General features: G+C 37.8%; 1 protein-coding gene across 3 annotated transcripts; it reads right to left on the bottom strand.

Moving 5' to 3' along the window:
• Nucleotides 1-294: 294 nt before the first annotated feature.
• Nucleotides 295-19,069, bottom strand: LOC141901448 (GPI-anchor transamidase component PIGT-like). 3 transcript variants are annotated; one of them, XM_074788677.1, is made up of 9 exons: nt 18,718-19,069; nt 13,264-13,441; nt 8,559-8,796; nt 6,733-6,907; nt 6,179-6,273; nt 5,738-5,942; nt 5,256-5,408; nt 2,923-3,169; nt 295-1,888 (listed from the first exon to the last, which is right to left on the bottom strand). In XM_074788677.1, the coding sequence occupies exons 1-9, from the start codon at nt 18,902-18,904 to the stop codon at nt 1,615-1,617; spliced, it is 1,752 nt and encodes a 583-aa protein (XP_074644778.1). In that variant the 5' UTR covers nt 18,905-19,069; the 3' UTR covers nt 295-1,614. The 3 variants fall into 3 exon arrangements, with proteins under 3 accessions (XP_074644778.1, XP_074644779.1, XP_074644780.1); XM_074788678.1 differs by having other exon boundaries at nt 8,559-8,790; XM_074788679.1 differs by lacking the exon at nt 295-1,888 and adding an exon at nt 1,936-2,094.
• Nucleotides 19,070-19,881: the final 812 nt, after the last annotated feature.

The raw sequence follows: 19,881 nt of genomic DNA, 5'->3' as shown, positions 1-19,881 counted from the left end.
CGTTAGCCAATAAACTCTGTATAGGGCGGGTTCTCTCTGCGAGTGATATCTCAATGAATGAATGAATTGCACGAGACACGAACTACTCCGTGGAAGTTTTAATTACAGCCTAGACCACATGTTAACATTAGAATGGCTGAAAACCCTGACTGAACAATATGCAATCCCACCATAAATGCTTGCAAATCATTTCCATCTTGTGCAGCATTCCTGAAGAACTCATCAAAGAATACGACAAAACAGAGAAGTTTATCATAACTTGAATTATACAAAAATGTATTTGAAAATTGACAGAAATTTACAATCATTACACAAAAAATTTGTTAATTGGTTCTACAGGCTGCTGCTATCTCGGAAGCAAATTATTAATGTTTCTGTCATAAAATAATGCCTGAATCCGACCGACGATATACATCGGCACTAAAAAGCTCATCTGACAAGGGCCTACAATTTTAAGTATGAAGATGTAGATGATGTATTGGTTCGCAGAGTTCATCCAGCAGCAACCTGACCTACTGATCAATGGAGACACTTGATGAGTAAGAGCAAAAGCACAGCTCTTTACTAAAGAATTTGTTAATGATGATAAAACTGAGATAACACAAATGTGAACTGAATGATTAAACCGTGCCATGGAATAACCCAGGTCAAGAAATGTTACGATGCGATAGGTGTAAGGTAAGCAGATATTGACAAGTGGGATTTCATGACCAAAACCCTATGACCTATATGAATTCCCATTTCTATGACTAAGATGAAACCAAGTTGTTCTGGCATATGTTACCAGAACAAATAATGATTTTCATTGGAAATCAGATAAACATGATCGAAGTAGTTAATCATTCTTATTGTCCAGGTAATAGCTTTATTGCTATAATAACCATATTAAGCCAACAGTAAGCCAAAGTTTTCATTGAAAATTGGTTTATAATTCCATTCAGGTTCGGCTTGATTTGAGTCCCAAGAGATTCAACTTGAGTCGAGAGTATACTGTTGCTCCACTTCCACTTTCCAAGAACAACCCCCTACAATAGCTGCTATGCCCAGGATACATGAATCTCTAACAGAATGAAGGTTTCAGATGAACCATAAGGTTATGTGATCAGTATCTGAGATTCTAGTCAACTGGATTCTTCAAACTTATGAAAGAGCAGTGCAATAGCTGATATAACCGGCATCAATGAATCAAGGCATTACACAGAAACTGCTGTTCAAGTTGGATCTAGTCAAAACTGTTTTAACAATCTATGCTTCTTGAAACATTTACAGTCTCAAAAGGTCAGACTTCAGCAGTGTCAACTTCAACTACTTAAACTACAGAAACCTTAATCTTTCCAAAATTGGTATCCTGAAAATTTTATAATTAATGAAATGCTTTTCTTTGTCCTTCTTCTTGCCAGATCTTAACCTTTATTTCATGTGTCAGTGGCTTTGGAAAAGTAGGCTGCAGATACAAACACTCCCTAAATTAAGGATCATTCTAGATTTGTGAAACATGACGATATGCTACTCTTACAGTCTAGTGGTTTCCTTGGTCTAATTCCAAAAAACCTGACTCCGTGGGAATGTAATTTTCCACCTATTGAATTGAGACATATGGAATGACATTTCAAATCACGATTGCTTTTCCTTTGATTCAGTCATCTCTTGCTCATTTGGTTTTCCCATCAATTTCTTCTTTAGTTTCGCAAAAAATCCAAGATTATCATTTTCATCAGCAATAGTAAATCTCCTCGTGGTCATATTGTGAACCGAGCCAAATGCGATGGCTACCACTGTACAAACTAAACATATAACGTTGTAAGGCATACTAAAATCTGGTGTTGGTAGTGACACTAGCAAGCTTTCTGTATGTAGACGAACAAAAAAAGTTGAATTGTCCTCAAAACTGAAATGAGAAATAAAAAATCATAATGAAATGAATTCAGACTGTAGCATTATAGGATTTAGTTTGTGGCAAGGGAATATCCACCAGGTAAGGTACGCTAGTCAATGCTGAATTTTCCAGTCATACCAGCCATACGGTCGTACCAATCTATCCTTAAGATGCCATTATCCTCACCCCCCCATTTTTTTCAACGGATTTGCATCGATCTGAGAAATGATAAAAATTGATTGAAAAGGCGAAAAAACTGCCGAACAGCGGAAAATTATCATCCCTGTTATTTAGCCGTGAATAGAATGAATTATCCAAGTCATTAGAAAGGGTCTAAACGCTGTCACAGATTCTTAATTTTGATTGCTTTCTGTTTGTAATTAGGATGCCCAATAGAAGCCATTGTTGTTGTAAAGCCAGCTGCCATCCAACACGGTTGAAATATAAACATCAAGAAAACGTAAAATTAGCAGAAATTCTTCCAATTGTTTCGCCGTGGAAACTATAACACGATCTGAAGTCTTAAAATGTTCAATCAACATAACAAAAGCGCAGTTTTGACAAATAGGAAGAAAAGAATATAAATATCACAGGAGTCAAGGTTGAAAATGCCAAAGGACTGGACTTAGCGGGATTTGTCTATACACATGTGACTCCAAACAACCATTCTTTACCACTCTAAGTTACCAGAGAGGATCTGCTATTTTACATAATTTACATTAATATTCTATTTCAATTGATGTTATAGTTTATAGTTGTCCCTCAGTGAATACCGATAGTATTCATTTCTAAAAAGTCTAAAACCTGTTTGTTAGTGTTTCATCCCACCAGGGGGTGTTTCCTTTGTGTAAATGATGTTCTACACAAGTGTTACCATGAAAGTAAACTTTATAATGTCAAATTGATCTAACAAACCAATGAATACTATGAACTTTTAATTTTTGCCCAAGCAGTTTGCTAAAATGAGGTTCCACTAGACTTTGATCAGGGCAGTAGGCCAAATAATTCAGTAAGGCCCTCTAAATTATTTCGATACATTTATTCACCTGTTTGCCATGATTGAATTATGGATCGACGCTGCCTCGTAGAATCTTCCATCTGGTAATATACAACTTATCACAGCCGAATTGATGTAAAATCCATGATTAGCATCCGGTGGGTATTCAGTCCATTTCAATAAAGCCCTTTCGAATTCGATACTGAATTTTGTGACAGATCGAGGGGGTAAAGTAAATACAACTTCTAGTAGATATGGCTTTTTTCGAGTTTGCCCTGGTTCATAATGAATTCTCGCTGAAATACAAGAAAGATATTCAAAATACCTTATAAGTGTATTGAATCCAGTTAGCAGATCTATTGAAATATACAGAGATATATATATTCAAAGGAATTATCCACTAAAAATTCCTGGAATCATCATTGCAGTTATATCATTATCAAGGTCAATGCAAAATTTAATTTAAATACATAATTCACTGCCTTGGCAATTCATTGCGATTCAAAATATAGGAAACTCGGGTCTAACGACACCATGCCCACTTAATGAAATGCTTGACAACTTCAAATTGCACTATACAAAACCAGCTGCTGAACAAATTCAGTAATCCTTGAAACTCACAGCATTAATAAAACATGCTATGAGTTACAATTTTGCAATAGATTGTGGGTACAAAATATGCACCATTGTATATAGGTACCAATATATGGAAATATCATGTTATTATTACGTTTTCAATGCATCTGGTGAACGAATACAGAAACCAACTAGTCAAGGACAAGGCAAGTGGCAAGTATCATATGAACTGCACAGCAATAATATGGCTAAATTCAACATGTGGTAAAGCAAGCCATATACCAAGTCATCAAAATAAGAGGACCATAAGGTCCATATGGTCGAAAACACTGTTTAGAATTGACTACATAGTAGTGAGTGGATGCATGAGTGTTCTTATTTTAGTTTATTTCAATGTAATGAACTGTTTCAATAATAAAATGCGTGTCTGACAATGTAGTTAGTGTACATGTTATAGTAATAGCGCACTGAAAGGTAAGCCCTTCAAAACTTTTCATAATTCATCACGATTTTGGGAACCTAAATACAACAGGCTATGATAGTCATAGCTAGGATCATGGATACAGGCAAATGACGCGTTACAGTCCATTTTTTATCAGATTATCAGTTATATATGATATAGCATTATGGGACTATATCCATGGCAGTAGAGATAGTATGGTCTTGGACATGTATATGTCTTCAGCGTATTTCAGGTTTCATATAACATGTATTGGAAAACCAATTAATTTCCCTAAGTTAAGCAATTGAAAACCAATTAATTTCCATTAGTTAATTCACTGATTTGTCTATAAGTTTGCTTTAATTAAGGGTCTTACAAACAATAGCACAATACACGCCACTGATGTGCGAGAATGCTGTAAACTTTCATTGCTTAGTGGTGGTACAATATACGTATAGACTCACGCGCATATATAGGCCTACAGATGTATTACATTGCTGCTGTGAGGTGATGATAAAAGGAACAAAACAGTTCAAACTGATAAATGGTAGTAAATATTGACCTCAAATTAATACAGACTGTTTTCTTGATTTTGATTTTGACAATCATTGGAACCATCTTAAGTGATTTTTAGGTCAGATTGCAGCTTAGGCTAGATAATCGGCTTATCGGCCGGTAAATACGGTACGTAAGGTTTGAATCCACGACAATAAACCATAAATTTCTATTCCCCCAGAGGCTATATCAATGATACTGCTTCACATCACAAATATGCTATATATTGCATATATTTTTGTTCTAGAATCACTCTATATGCTCTAGAAAATAATGTATTCTTTTTCAAATTTTCTCGGGGAGGGGCTTGAACCTACGGCACTTGATATTTGTGGATCATAGTATGTACAATGCCATCGGCCTCATTGATTATACATGTGCATTTTGCTTAGCTCTTCCCATTTTTTTGGGTTCTGGATCTGCCCCTGCAGATTGCCCATCACTGAAAAACATTCGAATGAGTATAATGAACTTGTCTGTGAGGAATGTCAAAGGTGTATATAATGTTTGAGGGAAACAACATTTGAAAACAAAGCAAAACAAAGATTCTAAAGTGGACATCGCATAATTTGGATCAGTCCAACCTTCATGAAATCCATCCAGAAGAAACATATAAGTAGAGATCGACCTAAATGACATTCGGATTTGATTAAAATACAGATTAAACTGATCCGGATTAAGCGAGTTTCACTGTTTGCTTAAAACTTAAAACATAAGTTCTGTACAAGATGATCTGCGTCAGATGAATCTTAGAAGGGTCTCATCAGTTAAGACTGAATATAGTCAGCCAGTATTGCCAGCCAACTTACTTGCATTGATTATTTGTCCATTGCTCTCAATTTTCATGGTATGTAAGAATACTTGTATATACCATGGAGCTGATTCCATATAAATTATAGATAACTCCTGATCATTATTATTATAAATCTGTGTAGATATCCCTCCTGTTTCCTGTCCATATCCTAAAGCAAATAGAAAAAATAATACGATAAATTTCATACGTTGTAAGGATAAACCAGGATTGCTAGTATTACCCCTTCTTCCAAATCCAATCTGATCTACATTTCAGTTAAAATCGAGCGCACATCTCTCAATTCTATAAATCAATCGATATTGAGTACCATACACTGAGTAGAAATTCATCCGACATTTTTAGACAGTCCTGACAGTATTTGGAGTCAGAAGCCTTAATATTCAGTTCAGAGTTGAGGGCTTATGAACTGATTCTGACAAGACTAAGCGCTCACGCCATCTGGTGGAATAGCTGGTGTCATAGCTTCCCATAATTTACCTGTAGTAAAACGATGCGCGTATAAAGGAAGTGGTTTAACATCAACGAATTTTACTGCATGGTCAAAATTAGCCCCAAGATTCACTAATCGTTCTCGACCAATAACATCGTGTATGTCATAAACAGCAACTTGTCTAGTGTATCCACCCCTGGTAAATGTTCTTCTTAATGTTGGCTCTACTGTCAAATGATAGGGCGCTGAACTCTGCAAAAAAGGAATATAAAAAAGATCGTTGCAAGGCATAAGTGCAGTATTACATTCTCTCCAGAATTTGTGGATGCTTTCAAAACGCAAATGATACCCGATTTACGTTAAGTAATTCTAAGCTGTTCAACATATCATTCATCAAGTTTGTAGTAAATTGCAGAAATATGCAGTATATAATGCTCAATATCTGAGTTCGATATGATAAAATTCCATTTCCACATATTTCACTTTACCTGATTATTTGTTGCATCGACATAAATGTAACTGGTTTTTGCTAGAGGGCAGGTTGATGCTAACATTCGGCCAAACAACTTTTTGAAAGACCAATCTGAAAAGAATATTACAGTAGGTCAAGCTTAAAGCTCGACCCAGACTAAATAGCCTAACAATAATTTTTTAGGTAAATTCTCATTAGGGTAATGCAATGATGATAGAACAAAACAAAAATGCATGGACAATATCTTCATCAATTAAAGTTATGGACCTGAAATTGACAAATCTAAACTTAAAGATTGAATCATGTACTGTTAATCATAAGGTATATTTCAATTTTCATCTCACATTCCCAAGTTACCAATATTCTATTCTTTCATCATAACCCTAACCCTATGAGGCTAGCTCAGCTTTATAAGCGCTAACCTTATGAGACATGAAATAGCTATAAATTCACAGTCAAAGTTCGACAATATTTACTACACTTAGCCTATAGCATTCAAAGTGGTGAATTATTAGACTTATTAGGTCTATTAGGTAATTCGACTTGAAAATACAAGAAAAGTTTCCTTACCAGCTCGGCCAAAATTTTTAGCAGGAAGATCGAAAACAACAGCCAAACTTTGGACAAGTTCCAATGAAGTTTGTGAACAATTCGTATTGTGACAAACAGATCTTACGTTGATACTTAATGAGTGATATTTACTGTCATACAACTTCACAGCGTTGAATAAAGTTGCTAAACCAACCTGGAAAGAGCAAATTCTCAACAATTTATCATAACTTGAATCAATCCAAGCCTATAGGCTGTAATCTGAGCTGTGATTAACCAGCTCCAGAATCAGGGATTCAGATATGTAGCACAATGATACAACACAGGCTGCGCACCTCATACAGGCCAAAAATACTTTCTCAGACCAGTATATTTTGGAGCAACGCTGAGCCGATATTACTTTAATCTATTACGAAAATCTACCTCACATGTTGTGATTTTAATGAGGCAGAGCAATCATCACCAGTTGCAACCTGCACAAGCTCCTTACAACTGATGATTGTATATTTACCATGCGATCGGTCTCCATTGATCTTGGCACATATTTTGTACCAGTGTTCTAGACGTATTGGCCCCACTCCATGCGGTTGCGCCACCGCGCGGGATTTACGAGAAGCAGCAGAACACAAACATGGCCACTCTCTCAATTTTCAATGATAGAAATCGTGTGTGCATTTCAATTATTTCGGCTGTTAGGGTTTTAAGGCACAATATAAGTTGATGATGTGATATGGCGATGTTAATTAATGATAATTCCGCAGTGAAGCTAGTCACGAACGGTGCCGATTGAGTGTACAGCTGCCAAAAACACTGAAATGTGCGTAGTTGCGTAACTATTTGCAGTGAATTGCAGACGAAACATGAAGCCTTAACGGCCGTTTAAAAAAAAATTATACCAAAAGCAATTGTAAAATAAAAATGAGATAGAACCCAAGTTAAAATTCTGGCCATTTCTAAAACGTTATTACTAATTTTTAGTCAGTGGGGAACGTTTAGTTTTCCAACAATAATGAGGGGTGGTAGGTAGTCATGCAATTCAAGTCATAATTTATTACACGTTACTTCCGTGTTGTTGAAAATCTCGCGAGTCCTGGACCAAACCCCAATGAACAATGTGATCTGTGTGCTAGCCACAAATGCACACAGATCACACTACACTACCCATTACACACTCCAGTACCCACAGCTTTCATATATTCATCCAAATATTTAGTGTCTTTCTTCCTGGATTTGCCTAAATATGAGTTGTTTAAAGCAGGTATTAATCCCAGTGTTCTCCATTAAACTTTTTATGGGACAGATTGTTTCCTATATAAATCTAAATCTCACTACCTAAATTTCCAGCATCCTCTATAATTGCAAGCCTGAAAATATGTTTGTATTACTTTTCCAGCCTGATCAGTATTTTTATGAACGTATCTCACCAATTGTAAAAATTAAAAACTTTTTACCCTGCAGCGCTATTGATATTCAAACCATAATGTATTTTTTCCATCATTGTGCTACGCAAGGAATGGAAAACACTGCTCTCTCTAGAAACTCTGGGCATAAGGTTAAGCATCAGTCACGATCACCCGCAGATGATTTGGCCCGAGACTAACAGGCCTGGACCAGGCCCTAGTCATATTTAGCATGTGTCTAATTTGAAAACTAAATAACTAACTTTTTAACAATTCAATCAAATAACTAGCCACAGACTGAGTTGACGCTAGTGTAAACGATTGGCCCTGTCCTCATCTGAAACAGGCCTTTATTTGACCCAAAAAGACTTTTGTGTGATCGCAACTTCAAAAAGCAAACAATCAAGTAAAATCGGGACCCAGTAAGGTTTGGAAAATTTATTTCACCTTTGACGAACATGGAAGCAGTTTTTTCCATGGCGTTAAATTCTCTGTACAGACGACTTCACGTGGTAGAGCAGCGTAACGAACATGACGAAATAAGCGCTTGTAATTCTTGTGCGTAGCTCCGCGGGGACGAAATGACCACTTCGGTATGACTGTTGATTTAGCGTCCATGAAATTCAAAGATGCGCAAATCTGTCCAGACAATGCGTTATTCAATTCAGTCCATATCTTACTGAGACTGCGATGAAATAAAGAATACATGTCAACAAGGGGCTACTTCTGAAGTCAGAGATTCTTAAATAGAGCATATTCTTAACGTTTGTGGGCATATTTTGATGAATATTCTTGCACAGTGAAGGATTTTCCACCAAATAATAAATGGCAGGCTGGCATATAAAGTTCGTTTTTGTTCATTCATATTTTTGTGTTCTACGTCAAATTTAAGATAAATACATGATTCTTTCCTTGCAGGCTGCTTTGAACATTTTGAACACCTGATTCATTGGTCCACATAATCTGTTAACACCTAAAGGGCCTCTGCTTCTACTTTGCAGTTGTTTTGGCAAAGGTACACCAAAATAGCTAGAATGTCACAGACAACGACTAATACTCCCACATCAGGTGAGTGTAAAATTGTAAATACACCCCAAGCATATGGTCTCTGCGCTAAACCATCCATAAAATTTCAACACATTATCTCAACTATTTGTGATTTAGAGCCCGGAAATGGAAAATACAAAACAGCTTCCGGTGAACTTGACCTTTGATCTACAGGACCTGGAATCATACCGGTATAAGTTACGCTAGTCTCTAGGATAACCCATCCAAAAAATGTCTCCAAATTCCTATGAGTTAAAGCCCGGACATGAAAAATACAAAACAGCTTCTGGTAAACTTGACTTTTTTTACTTACAGGACCCGCAATCATTTACCTGAGGTCAATTGTTGAATTTCAGAAAAATCTGTCAAAAGGTTTAGGTGCTAGGGTACAGAAACCTTTGCGGACAGACAACGAAGTGAATACAGTATGCCCCCCTCATGAAAAGGTGGTCGGATATATTTCATCTGATAGCTGTTGATTCTGTTAAATGGAAATCCATGACTTTCCAGCAGGCAAGCAGCGTATATAATATTTTTGTAGGTATGAAAAGGAAGGTATAGCTCAGAGTCAAAAATTATTAATAATCCCTGAACCCTCCACTTGAATTTCCAGATTATCCTCACTTGCTCTGTTTATTCACGAGTGGTCCCTTGTGCCATTCAAGCAACAACAAAGACATCAAAAATTAAAATTCCCTGAGGGTGACTTTTGCTGAAAATCCAGGATTCTCTGATTTCCCCGATCTTTAAAATCCTGTTTGAAGAAGCAACACCGAAGACAAACAGATCATGCTACCAATTTTACAGAAGAGGAAGAAAATTAAATTGTTGTCCAATGAATTTGTGGGTTTTGTGGGCTGCCCTGTAACTTGACCTGCGTGATCGTTCCTGATTATCTGTGCAGATGAAAACAAAGAGTATCAAGAACATACAAGTCTATTTGGCGGGGATGGTTGCCCATAACTGGGTGCTCTTTTCAAGGGTGCCATTATATGTCTCAAAAATTGTCAGATAAAAAAAATGGCATGTGTGCAATGAATTAAGCATTCATTAAATTCCAAAAAAGGGCGATATGTCGTTAGTGATACCGGATCATGAGGATGCGATAAATCAAGCCTCTTAGATCATCACAAGACAAAGCTAGAAGTCCAGGGACACCATGCTCACTTGGGAAATGGTATGAATTAAACGCTTGACAATTTACCAATTTCAATAGTCAACACTCCCAGTGATCACAGAAACCATTAGCTCAAAGGGTGACTGACATTCTTTTTCTAGCTCTACAGGAATAAGAAACTATTCTGTTCAAAAATATTTAGTCTCCGCGATATTCATGATTTTGATAATTTTTGTCTTTACTTTGATGTATACAAATGGACTACAAAACGTTGACAATCTTTGTCATTCTCGGGCGCTGTAAAGTAAGCATGATCCTACTCTTTAAGAAAAGTGGGGTTCATTTGCAGGTTTATAACAACTTAATTGGAAGGGTCCAATGATGAGCAGCGTTGTGTATTACCAGCATTTACCAATGATGATTTCGTTCATAAGACATGTAGTATGGTACAAAATTTGTAAGAAGTAACTTTATTCAGTCAGTAGTTTATTCATTCAACACCATTTGTAAGGTATTTGTGGAAAAGGAAACATCTTTCAAGTTCAATTCAAATCAGTAAAATCAAATTTCCGTGTTGCGAAGTATACAACTCATATTACATCAGCTTGCCATTTATGTTGCACTTTTGTTTGCCTAGAATGATTGTAAAGTCATGCCTTCTAGGTGATACGAAATTGTTGACATGTCAAAAACAATAGAGGTCATCCTCCTTTTACCATAAACCACAGACCAAGTAAGAAGAAAGTTCTGTAGACTGTAGATTGCGAACAACCGCCTAAGTTGCTTTACACAACCAAATGATAGTGGCAGGCAGCCATCTTGGATGACTTATATATGTCAAAAACGATCCCTCATCCTCCCTCTATCATGAAACCGTAGATCAAGTAATAAGAAAATTGGTCTGAAACTGTAAATAGTAGGATGGGAACAAGCTCCAAAGTTGCCATTTCACACACCAAAATGACTGTGGTGGCCATCTTGGATGACTTATAGGCCTATACGTCAAAAACAATAGGGCTCATCCTCCCTCTATCATAAAACCACAGATAAAGTAATTGGAAAATTGTTCAGATACTGTAGACTGTAGAGCGGAAACAAGCTCCAAAATGGCTATTTTACACATCAAAATGACTGTGACGACCATCTTGGATGACTTATATATGTCAAAAACAATAGGGTTCATCCTCCTCATACCTAAAACAAACATACCTAAGTCACAAGAAAATCAACCAAAAACTTAAGCCCCTAAACAGCGGGAACAACATACAGCGACGACAATATCCCTCGCCTCCTGCGACCAAATTAAAGCATACAAACATACATAGGCCTATGTGCTAACAACACACAAATATATCCCGCACGGTCCAACCTGAAAAATGTCTCTAGTTGAGTCATAAGAAAAATATTCAGCAAAAATTGCAGGCTAAATATCGCTGATTAATATTCGTTGTAATAATCACTAACCAGCCACTACAGACTGGTTTGATCATCAGGTATTCTCTGAGGCTGAGTTTGTATCATTTGTTACAGGCAAGTAACCTTTCAAAAACGAGTCGAGAAATCCAGTTTGACAGGCAGCATTCCATAACTTACAACATTTCCCGTAGGTGGCACTACCAGCTGAAGTTGTGGTACTAGCATGCTGATAATTGTGGTTGAATATAATTGAATTTAATTGACATTACCACATCGCATATCCCAATGTTCCATTAATTGGAAATGATGGAAATTATGTTAGATGCCCAATTCTATAGAAAATAATGACAAAATATCCATCGTGAACAAGAAATGTTATACACAACTAGGGGTCCAGGGACACCATGCCCACTTGGGAAGTGGTTTCCAATGCTCAACGATCTAACAATTTCGATGTTCAACGCCACTTGGTGACCATATACAAAAACCAATGACCTTGAACCTTACCACAATCATAGAACATGTCAGCAGCTATGATTTTGTAATTGATTGTGATAACAAAATATGTCTCGTTACCAATTTAATATGGAAATACTAAGTATTCTACTATTCAACGCCCCCTGGTGACCATATTCAAAACCCAATGACCTTAAAACTCACCATAATCATAGAACATGTCATAAACTACAACTTTGCAATTGATCATGGTAACAAAATATGCCTAGGTACCAATCTAATAAGGAAATACTAAGTTATTCTACTATTCAACGCCCCCTGGTGACCATTTAGAATAACTAATGTCCTTGAAACTCACCACAATCATAGATGATGTCATGAGCAACAACTTTGCAATTAATTATGGTAACAAAATATGCTTAGGTATCAATATAATGTGGAATAATTTTTCCCACCTACCAATGAGAACTGATGATACCAAGATGGCCGCCAATTGCGTCACAATTGGCCGATCAAAAATACCTGGCTCAGGTATAAAACAACCCTTTCCAAGGAATACCCATCAAAAATTGCAATGAGAAATGGCAAACCAGTAGGAAGCTACAGGACTCAGAATTTGGGCCAAAATTGACATTTTTGGGCACTAAAAAGGTCATATGACGGCCATCTTGAGTCCGATCGACCCAATTTTTCTAATGGTGATGGGCCCTGGGTGATTCAAATATATATGAAAGATCAAGGTAATTGATTTAAGCGTCTTCAAAATTTCCCTCAAAAAGTTCAAAAAGTGCTGATTTTGACGAAGAACAATGGCTGCCAGTCGGCCATCTTGAATCTGAGAGGGCCAGTTTTTGGGCTGAAGATGTGTCTAGGGTAGACACATGTATAAACTAAATATCAAGACATTACCTTGAAGCGTCTTCAAAACTTCCCAAAATAACTGGATTCCGTTTACAGACGGACAGACGAAAAGTGAACGCAATAGCCCGCTGGGACTAAAGTCCCAAGTGGGCTAAAAATTAAAACTTTTCCCGATTAGCAGGGAATATCACCTACCATAAAAACTTAACCCCCCATTTTTCCGGATGTGTGGGTACCGTTATGAATATAATTTACCTGGTTGCCGATGGCAAAAACCAAACAAGCAATTCAGCACCAGGTGGTGCACTTTGTATCGGATATCCCCAGTTACCATACCGCCAAGTTCCTTGAGTAAGACTTAAATGTAATTCCTGCACAGAGTACTTGGCTAAAATTTCACCCAGCGACTTCGGGAATAAATGGTAATGGTCATCTGAAAGTAGAAAATATATAAATATCCAGTTTCACCTATTTTAATATGTGGGGCTAAATTGACACAGTAAGTTTGAGCAGAGCTGCAGGTTTGATTTTATCGTAAGTATCATTCGACAGTCAGTTGCATCCACTTTCATAGCAGTGGGGCTTATTATCATATCACTATTTTTCCCATACAGTGTTCTCCACGGGCTGTTTTAGCAGGGCGGGCCGCCCTGCTAAAATTATATGCCGCCATGCTCAAAACTCAGCACCCTGCCTAATGTTTTTACGGCCCTGCTTAAATTGTTTTCATTGTCGTATGCGTAATTTAAGGGAAGCTAAATCACGATGTGCCTACAAAGTTGTGAAATCGGATGCATGAAATGTTCTAGTAGTTGGAACGTAGGCAACTTCTATGATTGGCAGCTCAGTGTTCGGAGCCTACTATCAGTATCTACGAGAGCGCGCTGCATATAGCAGTGTCTCTGATCAATAAAGTTTGTTTAGCGTCTGTAGATCATCAATAAATGTATGTACAAAGGAAGTTTGTGATATTTGGCATCCAGCATTAAAACCATATGTGACTTTTCACGAATTCCAGTGTGGTTTTCTGTCTCAGACACTCTGAGGAGCGTAAAATTAAAAAATTTTCTTGGCAGAGGACCCCAAAACCACCCGCAATGGCTTCGCACCTTCGGCGCTTGCATCGTCGTTGCAGAATAAGTTTAATATTTCTTACTGTGCCCTGCTATAAATTTGACCCATGGAGAACACTACTGTATAATAGTTCTTACTGCATTACATGAATTCAATATTCTCAAGTATTTTACCAGTGATTTTCAATTTTCCTATCACGTTATTAGCAGCTGCCAACCATTTCTAAACTTGCTCCATGCAGTTTGTTCAGTATTTTGTGAGGTCGCCGTGTGTGGAGCCAGCGGCCTTTATCTTTTTAAACGTATCAGTACCAAGACGTTTGTTCTCAGATTTATTGCAGAATAACGAGTGAAAACACAAATACACTATCAAAAACCCCAGAAACTGTATCCCAAGCCCATCGGCGCGGTGGTTCTAAATACCGACCAAAACCGTCCAATACTGACCAAAAGCCGTCCAATACCGAACATAAGTGAAATTAGTACCGACCCAAATTGTAACAACCACAAAAAGAAAACTATGATACCGACCAAAAATAACTTTATTACGGACCAAAAGTAAAATAATACCTGTCTCGGGGTGTGAAAGCAAATGCAACTCTACAAATTTTTCTATGATTATTGTAGGCCTATTAGCTTTGATCGGTCGTAAAAATTTCTAAGTTTTATTACAGTTTTAATTCTTGATTTTCATTCGGCTTTGGGAATGGAAAACTAAATTTGGCCAAGGACGAAGCTCTCAAGTGGCGCCACTAGACGGAACGAATTCATGGTCATGGATGGTGTTTGGGCAAGATTTCCACTGATTTTATCCTAACCGTCAAATGTGACCAATCTTCCGGGAATTTTGGTTGGGAGGATTTTGGTCGGTGTTTGGCAGCTTTTGGTCGGTATTGGACAGCTTTTGGTCTGTATTGGAAGGTTTTGGTCGGTGTTTAGTAGACCTACTACCCCATCGGCGAGTGCCTGTGCTGTCAAATGTATGAAAGCTCTGAGACGACATCTTGAGTTCATGAGTTCTGCGTCATAACTTCCTGAGTTCTCAAGTTCATGAATTCCTGGGTTTGTTTAATGACAAAAAGCCGCCGATACTTAAACATCGAACGTAAACGCGAAGTTCTATGAAAGGCCCGCGTCTCGGACTAAGACGACACTGAATAACCAGCAATTAATGGCATGTTGAAGGGACAATGGCGCCTCCGTTCTGCCTCTGGCAGGTAGTTCGAGTGGCTCCGATTTTCTGTGCGCGGTAGTGAGGGGGGTGACTCCGATTCACCGCCGAATCTCGATGTGTCTGTTCAGGTTTAAAAGATAACAGAGATAACAAACGCTCATTAGTAGACATTTTTAACATCTATTAGTTTTCTATAAACCATCAAGAAAGCAGATGGCTGATGATAGACTAGTTACCGGTCTACCATTAGTTGACTGCCAGTGCAGAATTGGACACAGTCAACCAGTCTAGGTTGATCGATGTGGGACATCATTTTTGTAGTTAGGCTTATTCATGGCGAAAAAGGATTTGACATCATTAAAATATGATTTTTTTAAGGCGCGTAATTTCATAGTGTTGTGCATGCCCAAATAAACTCGAAATCTCATAAACTCAGGAAGTTATGAACTGGGGAGCTCATAAACCCAAGATGTCGTCTCAGGTAGGGATTTCAGGTTGAAAATTTCTGTGTCCTATGTGTCTTTCTAATAGCTTAAAATGAAGAAGGGGATAGCATAAGCATACAGCACTTTACAGAATCAAAATTGGTCAAGCGGTTCAAAAGTTATGAGCAATCCAAGGGTGGAAATTTGGGGTATTTTGTCATTCGATTGCGCAATACACTTTAGTTCATTTCCAATGAAAGTATCAGACAGGAAGTGTCTAGGTTTTGCTGCTTTTTAGCCAGATAAAGGAATTAAATTCAACATTAAAACCAATATAACTCCGAGAATATTTATCTGTTTAAAACCAAACTTGGTCAGTATGTTGTCTATACAAAGTTTGTTTAGATTCATGTAAGTAATTGCACAAATATGTAAATTAGGCTAATATGCATACTAATTATCTAATTAATACCCACTTCTATAACCATTAACGCAATACTAGTTTATTTCTCAAGATAAATGATACTTAAGACATGGAATATCAATTTTGAGATAATATACCGAAGATATCGTGCATCAGGGTGATACCGATTACCACGGTAACCATAAGGTAAGTATCAAGGCGGCCATCTTGAATCTTATTAACTACATCTTTAATGTATTTAGTTGATTCGATATGGCCTTATAGACCTTTATTATTTGAAATAACTAATCTTAGTGGATAAGTTAAATGTTTTAAAGCCTTCTGAAATAAAAGATACTAATAATATCATTATATTTCAGATACTCACTTGCCGCAGAAGAATAGGATAAAGCGTTGAAGAGATCTACGTACTACATGGTTTTCCGAAATTAAATCAAATTGAAATGAATGGAAAATCCTTTGCTCTTCTTTAGAGATCCCTAGGCCCTAACAGATTTACCCATGAAATATCTATATCATGATATCTCAAATTGAGGCTCGAGGAATGGCGGCCATCTTGTTTTGCGGAAAGTCAATTTTACAAAAGTATGTCATGTTTGTTATCTAATTAAAGGTCTCCTTCTAGGCAAGTCATTCGAATGAAAAAGAAAATTGATAATATAATCCTCTAGAATCTATTTGATTAACCATTGGTTGGTGGGTATTTTAGGCCTAGCAGCGGCAGTTATTTAGCGAAAGGGTCGACAATTGGAATTGAAAAACCATGAACAAATGAATAACAACTGCTTTTCAGAGGGACATCCTAGTATTCAAGATGAGATGATTACCTAAAGGTGAAGCAGATAGGAAAAATAAAATTTCTTTTTAGCAAAAAATGAGCTAAAATTTAGACAAAACTTGGATTCTTGTGCAAAACACTCAAAGTTTTTAAATTGGGTAGGACTAACCATTATTCGTCTTATATATTGCCGATTTCGTAATAAAGTATGAGTTTATTGAGTGAAAGTGACGTTTTACTTGCTAAATTGACATTTAGAATGGTAAAAATGAACCAGGAAGTGTTTTGATTGATCAGCTGGCAGCCGGTGTGAGCCCGCAGTGACCCGGATGTAAACAATTTGAAGCGCCTTGCCGACTTTAGGTCAAAATCCGCGAAAGACTACTAAATCAATCTTAAAAGTAATAATTGAAAACAATATATAAAGTATCTTATTTTATCATGTAGTAGAGTGCAAGTTGTTAAAATTATTAATTTTAGCGTATGAGCACTTTGAATTATGTTTACGACTTTTTCCGAGTGATACAGGGCCTACCCATAGTCAGTAACCTGTCTGTGGTTTAGTTTCACAATCGGATATTTTCACAAACCACAGTCAGGAATGGGAAGGTCATTTTTGTATGAAATCTTCGTCAGCCAATTTGACTGACGAGTAATTTGCCTGGCATTTCATTGTCTCTTAAGATATCCGTCTAATTTTTGTTGTAATCGACGCACAACAGATTCGTAGTTTGTCTGATACCTATAACACCTCACCTGACGATCTTAATCCATGTGCAAATCGGCTGTGAAGTGAGAGTAAAAACCCTCAACAGCTGCCATTTTGAAAATTACTGGAGGTGCTGGCACCTGTGGAGTGAGGCCAGGACAACAGCACAAACTAACGAAGCGAAACGACGAAATTGAAAAAAAAATTAAGAAATCAACACTTATTCACATTTTTCTTTTACCAGAATTTATTATTTCATTATTTATTGTTGAAAACATGAAGATTTGAAATATAAGTTGGAAAACCATCAAAAATAAAAATTGTCGTTTCGTCTTGGAAGTTTTATATAAATCCTTGTAGGTCCCCTTGTCTTATCATGCCACATGTGCAATACAGAGAAATGGCGGCTAATGGCGAAATTGGTGGAGAAATTAATTAATTTCTCAAAATAATGTTGATTAACCACTCGAAACATACATAAAATTGGATTATTTCGAAAGGTAGGGCCTACCTGTGTTAGTTTGTGAATTAAGCCATTAATTGTGGACTGAAGTGAATAGAAAGTATATTTTAGAAGTGTTACTTTTTTCAACCGTGTTTTGGTCCTTGTCATCCCTAACGTTGGTATAAGCCCATCCGATTATAAAAAGCTTACCACCAACGATTAGGTGACTAACTAGGCCTACCAAAACTTGCACGCACCGACATGCTCTACTTGAAACATGTTCTTAAAATATTCTGAGGTCAAATATCCAGCCAATCAGCAGCCGGCTCGCGGATTTGACCCAAAAAATTGCATGCGTTTTTCACGTGTTTGAAAAATGCATGAACAAACATGGCCGCCATCTTGTTTCCTAGAAATGAGCCGACGCGCGCTGAACTACGACTTATTGCTCCGTAACTAGGCAAGATACACTCATGAAATTTACACCACATCAAATAACCGGTAAATTGAGTATACTGAGCAAGTTTGGCTTCAATCGGATATAGAATACGTTTTTTATGAGCGATTGAAAATTTGAAGCGTGGAAAACGCTAATTATGACACATTTTGATCACGTGACCTGAAATCCCTATCTCAGGGCTTCCATACAAATGTGAAGAGTCTTACTACTTTAGTACTTACTTTCATGTAGTTCGCCACTTGATGTAGAGTTCCAGATTGTTGAAAATTGAAAGTTCAGATAAAGTTGGCCATTAGGTAAATGTTTGATGAGTAATTCTTCGTGAAATTCGTCGTCGATTGCTCGTGAGGTTGATACAAATACAACTAAAACGATCAATTGAGCGGGAATGCCGTTTGAGGCGGCCATGATTCTCCTTCACCAAGAACCTTAGTGTCTGATGTACCACTGAGTTGGTTACACTAGGATCGTAGAGCGACGGAGATCACTGGTGGAGACAACCACTGCCAGTGCTGGGTGAAGATTCTCCTTGCCAAATTCAAATTCAAAGAATTTCAAAAGCACTTTATTACAGAAGAACAAGACTGGTTGCCGGTATCTATCTTTATCCTCTATGATGAATGATGCTCATCTTCACCCGTCGGCGTCAAGGGATTCGAACCCACTACGCTAAAGCTGTTCGCCGAACCCCTTGACCTCACGAGTCGTTGGAGTCGTTACTAGCCGACCAGAATCCGGTCGTACCAATCACAGCGCTTAACAAACGACTTTAGGCTTCTATTGGTTTTCCCGTTATTATAGACCAATCAGCGAACGTTTTACTGAACAAGGAGGTATTTCGCAAATCGATATATGACGTCATGCGCAACAGCGCCAGTAATCAAATCACGCTTCGTGAGGCCAGGGGGCTGGTGGAAGCGAGTTCGGGAGTGATACCTGACCCCTGGCCTCACGTAGCGTGATTTCATTACTGGCGCTGTTGCGCATGACGTCATATATCGATTTGCGAAATACTTCCTTGTTCGGTTAAACGTTCGCTGATTGGTCCATTTAACGGGAAAACAAACAGAAGTCTACTGTCGGTTTGTTACAAGCGCTGTGATTGGTACGACCGGATTCTGGTCGGCTAGTAACGACTCCAACGACTCGTGAGGTCGCAAGGGGTTCGGGGAACAGCTTTAGCGTAGTGGGTTCGAATCCCTTGACGGGTGAAGATGGTCTTTAGGAATAAATGGGCAGGTGCCTGAGAAATGGGCGGCGAGAAGATGCGAAAAGCTCCCCGAGCTGAGAGCCGCGAAAGCGAAACGGAAAACAAGCTTTCTTTGTACGGGACAAACTCGTTATCCGCGAAAACCGTGACCGCGTACCGATGGACAGCCACTAGG

This window comes from Tubulanus polymorphus, chromosome 3, assembly GCF_964204645.1.
Source record: "Tubulanus polymorphus chromosome 3, tnTubPoly1.2, whole genome shotgun sequence".
NCBI classification, from domain to species: domain Eukaryota; kingdom Metazoa; phylum Nemertea; class Palaeonemertea; order Tubulaniformes; family Tubulanidae; genus Tubulanus; species Tubulanus polymorphus.
The sequence above is the reverse complement of the archived record's forward strand: the minus strand, read 5'-3'. Positions and strand labels throughout refer to the sequence as shown.